Source organism: Ziziphus jujuba, chromosome 1, assembly GCF_031755915.1.
Source record: "Ziziphus jujuba cultivar Dongzao chromosome 1, ASM3175591v1".
Taxonomy (NCBI): domain Eukaryota; kingdom Viridiplantae; phylum Streptophyta; class Magnoliopsida; order Rosales; family Rhamnaceae; genus Ziziphus; species Ziziphus jujuba.
The window spans coordinates 32,321,378-32,329,881 of NC_083379.1; the positions used below are offsets into that span (position 1 = coordinate 32,321,378).

General features: G+C 30.7%; 1 protein-coding gene across 1 annotated transcript; it reads left to right on the forward strand.

Moving 5' to 3' along the window:
- The first annotated feature begins 3,702 nt into the window (after window positions 1-3,702).
- Window positions 3,703-7,718, forward strand: LOC107427942 (probable glycosyltransferase At5g20260). The gene is made up of 4 exons (XM_016038356.4): window positions 3,703-4,322; window positions 4,457-4,608; window positions 5,805-6,159; window positions 6,719-7,718. The coding sequence occupies exons 1-4, from the start codon at window positions 4,077-4,079 to the stop codon at window positions 7,382-7,384; spliced, it is 1,419 nt and encodes a 472-aa protein (XP_015893842.3). The 5' UTR covers window positions 3,703-4,076; the 3' UTR covers window positions 7,385-7,718.
- Window positions 7,719-8,504: the final 786 nt, after the last annotated feature.

Sequence of the window (8,504 nt, forward strand, 5' to 3'; positions counted from 1 at the left end):
TGTAGATTAAATATCTAATTTAGTTTGTAAAAATCAGTAGTCATACTTCATAATTTATCATAAGTATTATGTTTATAGTGGGCTCAATTAAGAGTGGGTAAAATTCAATCTAAACTGATAAAACCGACTGCATTGAAATTTTCGAATCAGGTTGGAAGGATTTTTATTTTATATTCGGATCGGTTTGGTTAAAAAATTTAAAAAATTGAATATTTCAGTTCAGTTGCGGGTTGCGTAAAATTTTATCCGATCCAACTCACACCAATCCCATATATAAAATAAAATATGTGTTTTAATTGTGAGCCTTAGATTTTCCCCATTTAATCTCCACCGTCCGATTCAATCATATCTAATAAAAACACATTTGCCCCACCAACCAATCTACCACTCCACGGCACCAAGAAGCAGAGCAAGGCAGCCAACTACCATCGGTAACACCACCACCTGCAACGCCACCACCGGCAACATCAACACCCACCACCATCGTTGCGAGTTTGTGACGCCACCACCAGTCACGATTGCCAGTCAACCATCACGATCGATGCCACCACCACGAGGCACAAGTCCATCTACAACCAGCAACCATGGTCGCACTCTTGAGTCCTCAACGCCGACTGACTTTGCTGGAGATTCAAAGCACAGAGTCCCTCCGGCTAAGAACGAATCAAGCGTTGTCAAATGCTCTTCAACTTTCCAAGAAAGTCTAGTCAAAAGAGCCAGCAGAAGAAAAAAAAAAAAAAAAAAAAAAGAGCCAGCAGTTCGATTCCTGGTAAATCCTTTATTGTTTAGTAATTTTCAGACTTGATTCTACTACCTTATTATTATTATTATTTGTTTTTTGCTCAAACTTTATTCTACTAGCTATGCATATATAGCTATAATTCCTTCGTTACAAAAAGAGCCAACAGAAAAAGAAAAAAAGAAAAAAAAAAAAAAAAGCGTTACATGATTTTGGCCCAAAATATTAAATTTTAATTTGAAAATAGCCCAAATAAAAAAGTATGGCCGAAGCCCAACATAAAGCCCAAAATGAAAACCCAATCCAAACTGATCAATAATCATCAGTTTCGTTCGGTTTTTGGGTTGTACAGTAAATTTGATTTGATTGGGTTTTTTATCTAATCCAACTTGAATATGTCGGTTCGGTTTATAAAATTCCATAAACCCGAACCAATTCAGACTGTGCCCATCCCTAGATTCAATATGTACAAAATAAAAAAAGAGAAGGCTCAATATCATGAGTTTTAAGCTAAAGGTTTAAATTATCCGGTTTAAATTATAACATCCTGAAACGAAAAGATCAATTTACTCAAAATACAATAAAAAAAAGAAACACTAATTAGTTTCTAATTATATTATAACAAACAATATTTCATCTATCACTGTATCTCTGCAAAACACAAATTGGAAATAATTTATGCTAATTTATACTAGTACTCCTCTTGAAAATTTTAATTTTCCTAGATTTACTATTGGTCCCACGATGATCCATTGTCAATGGACGAATTAATAATTTTTTTAAATAAAACAAAATATAGAAGTTTAAACCCCGTAAGCTTTTAATATGGTATAATTTGCTGTTGAAATACCCTTTATTTCAAAAGTTTAAACTTATATAAAGTGAATTTTCATTTGATTTATATTTTTTTTTAATAATCCTCCTCAAATGTAGATCCATCTCATTTGGATTTTTTTTGGATCCTTACATATAATTTTTTATTTTTTATTTTTGGTTGAAGTTATTGAGTTTCGAACTTAGAATTTTTTGGATCTTTAACTCTGATATCAAGTTGAAAAATAAATAAATAAATAAATAAATAAATGAAAAACATATGTAAGGACAAAAAAAAAAAAAGCCCAAAAAAAACGGATTTATATTTAAAATAAATATAAATTAAATAAAAATTCACATTACATAAGCTTAAGTTTTTAGAATAAATTGTATTTTAACACCTATTACAATCTAAGACATCTAGGGGCTCTTAAAAATATGCAATTATTTATTTTACAAATTCTACTTTGGGATTAGAATTAATAATTGGTCAAATATTCAATATTTATTCCACGATTAAACATATATGTATATATAGTATATATAGTATATATGTGTATATTTCTATGTATATAAATATTCCTTTCTCTAGATGTTTATGAACAAATCCCTCCCCTTTCCCCTCTCTTTAGGACCATATCACATTTGGTGTGAGCCACAATTACTATATTTATTTGTTTATGGATTTTGCTCTAGTTTTGCTATTGATTATCATCATGGATGATAGTTACCAATAACATCTATTAGTGATATTATAATTTGGCAATCGGCAGCTAATTTTGTTTTGATTTTCTAAAACTAGAAACTCAATATGGAAAAATGATCTTATAGGGAATAACTATAATTAAATTGTCACATGGACATTTGAGAATAATTCAATTATATATTAGAGACTTTTTAATCATTTGTTAATTAGTCATATATTATGCATAGCTGATGATTTGGATATCTGATAAAATTACACTCAACCATTTGATCGGGCCCGATTTCAAAATATTTAAATTAATTAACTTACAATAGCACGTTCCTTAAGTTATGGTTGGGAGTACTGGTTTAATGAAATTAATCAAACGGATCATTGCCTATTTTAACTTGAAGTACGTAAAATGTAAAAAGGATCATATTGTTCCATGTGATAAGCATTTACTATATGTATATGTTAATGTTGATATTCTACAAGACAGGGTGCCATATCAGACAATCTTTTAGAAAGAACATAAATGGTTGCATGTGACATACTTTGCTATATGTTCATATTCTCGATGTTCATGTGTGTTTTTGAATTAAAGTGGTGAGATAAACACCAAAATTAAATGTTTTTGAAAATCTTTATCAAAAATAAAAAAGAAAAACTAATTTTGGTAATGAAAATCATGTCATAGAAAATCTTAATTTTCTCTTCCATATTACATCATTAAGTCATGTCAACATATAGTACTATTATAGCAAATAATCTAATTTCAATTTACCTCTCATAAATTCGAGATATTGAGAATAATGATTATTGGATTATGGTATAACATAACATCGTATCAAAGTTTTAGATCTTTCATTTAATCTCTGTTATCATTTTCAAAATTAAATACATATCCTATTCAGAAGATGTCGATTTTTAATTTGTAAGTCAGGTTTTAAATACTTGATTCATTAGGATAGTTTTATCCCATTAGAGTTTTGTTCCATGCTTTAGTCCACACATATAAAAGAGATGTCAGAGTATATAAAGCAATTTCAATCTACTTCTCAAAAATTCAAGCTTAATAGTGTACTAAATTGTGGTTTAATAAATTTAAACAATAATTTTTAAACATAATTAATTCTATTACACTCTTAATATATATATATATATATATAGTTATATATATAAGAAAATTCTAATATACAGACGGTCCGCATACGAACAATATTAAAATTGATATTTTTTTAAAAAAAATATTAGCTTTGCTGTGTATGTGTACACATCGTACACAGCAAAACTAATATTTTTTTTCAAAACGTGTCAAAAAAATATTGTTCCGATATGATCCGCATTATAGAACTTTATATATATATATATATATAATCTTTATTTGTTAAAAACTTTTGAATATATTAAAGAGCAGTTTTGAAGTCTTTCTCTGTATTTACCTCAACAAAAAAGAATCAGAAGCTGAAAGTTAGTGTTTGTGTGCATGCATATAGTAACGAGGGAGGTGATGAGGAAGAGAGAAGAGACGGTGGGTGGAAAGGCGACGGAGAAAGCAAAAGAGAAGAGAGATGGGGCGGAGAGTGAGAGAGATAGACAGAGGGGTGTAGAAACAATTGGTCAAAGATCAGTTTCAAGTTCAAAACCCAACATATTCTCTAAGTTTTATAAAAATATATATATATATATATACACAAAATAAATATATATTTTTATATATGGTTTGTCCAGCAGGGGGAGAAATATACACGTGGATAGGGGATATCGCCTACTATATATACCAAATGTGTATACATATATACGAATATAAACGAAACTAAAACAAAAACATGCTATACTATGGCATTCTTAACCTTCTCATCACCATTTTTATTTGTACAAACTTTTATTGTCATACTCCTCATCATATGCTTTTGGTATTACCCAGAACACCAAAACCATTTCACCTTCTTCAATTTCTCCTCCAACACCACCGCCGACACCACCACCACCACCACCACCACCACCACCGCCAACACCACTTCTAACCTTTCACATACCAACCCACAAACCCATCATCATTATTCTTCTGCTAACCAAAATAAAGTACGCCAGTTTTTCCCACACCAATTTTATATATATGTTTCAGCTAAATATTGCATGCATACATATACTGGTTATATTGATTTTCTTATTATTTATTTTTTCTCAATTTCGTTATAATCTTCTGGGTGTGGCAGAGAAAGAGTAGATTAGACAAGGTTGAAGAAGACTTGGCTAGAGCGCGAGCCTCCATTCTTAAAGCAGTTCGTTATCGAAATTATACATCAGATAAGGTGGAGAGCTTCATACCCAGAGGATGTGCTTATAGAAACGCTTATGCTTTTCATCAGTTAAGTACTGTTATTATATTAACCTTTTTTTTTATTATTTTTTTTATTTTTGCTTTGTAATTTGTATAATTACTATAGTATCTTTCATAGCCGGCCCCTTTGGTTGCTTAGGACAATATTTAATTAATCATTTTTATATTCTAATCGCTTTGTTTAGTACGTAATATTATAATTAGAATAGATTTCATAACCAGTGTGTGGTTGCTTAGAAAATGATTAGTGTTACAAGGAGTCTGTTCTCTTATCAACTTTGTTAGGCAACATAGTATATTGCCAGGTAAGCTGCCAAATTGGATTACCAGGCAAGGACCTAAATGGAAATTTATCAACAAATTTTGATTGTAATTTTCCATTTTCACACCTCATTTTTTTTTTTTTTGGGGTATCTTAAAGATTTTTTTTAAAAAATTATATTTGGTCCCATAAAAATGAATCTAAAAACGCTCTAATTATTATTTTAAAAAAATTATGAAGTTGCTATTTTAAAACTATGCAATACTTTTTACTCTCCGTCTCAACCTTTAAAAACTCTCACGTTTCACTCTAAATTATGCAATATTTTTAATTTTTTTTATTTTTTTTTTATTTTTTACCCTTATAGAAGAGGATGGAAAATTTCGCAGCTTTTTCTATATGCACCATCTGTAGTCCCTTAGGACCTTGGTGATCAACGTCATGAAATTTCTTATTCTTTCACATATGAAAACCTTCACATTTTTTTTTCCCACGAAATATATGACTCTTCTATTGCAAGTCTAAGACAATTTCAATATGCAATTTTGATATTCCAATTCTGCCGAATGAGATTGATTGGCATACAATTGCTAGTAAGTTAATATGCACATTTGTTGTTGTTGGGTAGCAAAATGAAGAAAAGAATAGTGATAGGCACTCTTAGGTTGATTTGAGGGTCCCGATTTGGGAAAGGCATGTAACGTTTTCATGAAATTAAGTGGTGGCTATTAACGTCACTATAATGAGTAGTCATGCACATGCGATCTCATTTTTATTCCTCCTTCAAAACCTATAGGCCACCCTAATATATCCAAACACTCCTAAAGCCTTTTTCTTTAAAAGATTCTATATAAGTTTTTGTTTTTTTGTTTTTTTTTTGGTTTTTCCAAACTATAATTATTATTATTATGAATTGAAAACTTAATTTAAGATGATAAGCAATTTCTGTTGCTGGTTTCAGGAGTCACATCGAGATGGTGAAGAGGTTCAAGATATGGGCCTACAAAGAAGGAGATAGACCTTTGTTCCATAGTGGGCCCATGAAGCATATCTATTCCATTGAGGGCCATTTTATCGATGAGATGGAAAGTGGGAAAAGCCCATTTATGGCCCATCATCCTGATGAGGCCCATGCATTTTTCTTGCCTGTAAGTGTGGCTAACATTGTGGAGTACATCTACTTGCCCATCACCTCCTATGATCGGGATCGATTGGTTCGTGTTGTTACCGATTATGTGAAGATTGTAGGTGATAAATACCCATACTGGAATAGAAGCTCTGGGGCTGACCATTTTATGCTCTCTTGTCATGACTGGGTATGTTTATCATATTTTCTTCATATTAAGCTTTAAAATTCAATCCAAAGAATCTTCTAAAATAGTTACCAAACAAGTTTTGGTTTGTAAAAAGTTTTTTCTAGTGTTTAACAGAGAATTTTTCATAGATATACTGATATAGAGGGATGTACTCTCATTATAACCAATTTTCATATGAAAAAATCTCTCCCTCTCTCTCTCTCTCTATATATATATATATATATATATATACATATGGCATTCTCTTATTCAATGTTTTGCAAAATTCAAATCCCAAACTATGTGCACCCTTGTTTTCTTACACAATAAAACAACAATGTGGCAAGCAATTTGGTGCATGTAGCATTGTAGTTTCTTATTTAAATGCTTTCCTTGCTAGTACGAAGAAGATTTCATATTCAAAAAAAATAAAAAATAATAAATAAATAGATAAATAAAGAAAAAGAAGATTTCATAAAATATCTTAATCTAATATATCTAGTGTTGCTCAAACAAAACCATATGCACAAAATGCTTATAAATTCAATGCTCTAAAGTCTAACCTATCTTAATCTTACAGGCACCAGAAGCTACACACGATGATCCTCACCTCTTCAAGAATTTCATAAGAGTTCTATGCAATGCCAATACCTCAGAAGGGTTCAAACCCTTAAGAGACGTTTCTTTACCAGAGTTGAACTTATCCCCTTATTGGGAGCTTAGCAAGCCCAGTTTTGCCCAACCTCCTGATAACAGAACTGTACTTGCCTTCTTCGCCGGTGGTGCTCATGGATACATAAGGCAAATTCTGTTTGATCATTGGAAAGAAAAAGACGATGAAATTCAAGTCTACAAGGACCTTCCTAAGGATCTGAATTATGACAAAATGATGGGCCAGAGCAAGTTTTGCCTGTGCCCAAGTGGGTATGAAGTTGCAAGTCCCAGAGTGGTAGAATCAATCCAAGCAGGGTGTGTCCCTGTGATTATTTCAGACCATTATGCTTTACCCTTCAGTGATGTTCTTGATTGGAGCAAGTTTTCATTGCATATTCCATCCAATAGGATACCAGAAATCAAGAAAATCCTCATAAGTGTTCCATATAGTAGGTACTTGAAAATGCAGGAAAGAGTGACAAAAGTTAGAAGGCATTTTCAATTGAATAGGCCTGCTAAGCCATTTGATGTGTTTCATATGGTGCTTCATTCGGTGTGGCTTAGAAGGCTTAATATTGGAATACTACATTAGTTATTAGGATGAGCATTTGTTCATAATATATATATATATATATATATATACATGCACACACACAGAATTTATCATGGCATATATTGAGTAAAGAATGCCATGTAGTTGATAACATCTGATATCTCGTTTCGTTAAATTTTTTGCCAATTTACTAATCAATATTGATCTTTCTCAAAAAGAATATGTTACACAAATTAGTTTCTTAACTCGTTCACAAGAGGTTCGCAACTACTGGTATATCCTCTGTATTGTTACTATTTCTCACCTTATTAAGCATTGTGGTTTTCATTGTTAGTCACATTATATTCTTATCTTCTAAGCTTGAAGTTGTATACATAAGAGATCTTGTTGACCCAATTACCTAAAGAAACCATCAAGTTGAGTATCATAAAATTGAAAAATTGCATTGTTAAAGTGCCCTTTGGTAATGTATTAGTTTCCCTTTTTTTATTTTTTATTTTTATTTACTGACTTGGTTTTTATTTTTGTTTTTTCCTACTTAATTGTATATCATTTGCTTATTTCAAATTTCTGTTGGTGGTATTTAGAATTTACTAGACATCTTAATTAAGTAGAAAGTTAAAAGAGAACAAAGAAAAACATAAGCACTAAATTGAATGCAATTTTATTTTGTATTAGTTTTTTATTTTTGCTACTAAAAGTCAACATGTTATCTAACAACACCTAAAAAGTCATATATATATATATAGAGTTAGTTTCTTAACTAGGAATCCCCAATTTAAAAGCATCTTCAATTGCTGCGTGGATTGCTAAATTTTGTATGCTATATTGGAATATAACATTCAATAAAAAGAAAAAGAAAAAAAAAAAAAAAACCCTTTTCAATTGTCTAAATATTCTCTCATGCTTATATGGAAAAAATAAATAAATATACATTGTCAAAAAGATTGTGTATTTTCAGAAAGTTTGGTGGATAGTTTAACTCTGTAAAATAATCTTTATCAATAATATAATATTTTTTTAAAAGGGAAAAAAAAAAAAAAAAAGATGCGCAGGACAATTCAGCCATGTATTTAGTTTTGAATTAAAAGATTGAAACGGTGACGTTTTGGATGAATAAAAAGAGTTGTTGATATGGCTAAAACCAACATCGGAGATG

What these genes read in the sequence shown, in the direction of transcription:
- LOC107427942 (XM_016038356.4), top strand. Translation starts at nt 4,077, where the DNA reads ATGGCATTCTTAACCTTCTCATCACCATTTTTATTTGTACAAACTTTT. An exon ending in AACGCTTATGCTTTTCATCA is followed by an intron (nt 4,609 to 5,804) that starts GTTAAGTACTGT and finishes TGCTGGTTTCAG; the next exon opens with GAGTCACATCGAGATGGTGA. An exon ending in TGCTCTCTTGTCATGACTGG is followed by an intron (nt 6,160 to 6,718) that starts GTATGTTTATCA and finishes TTAATCTTACAG; the next exon opens with GCACCAGAAGCTACACACGA.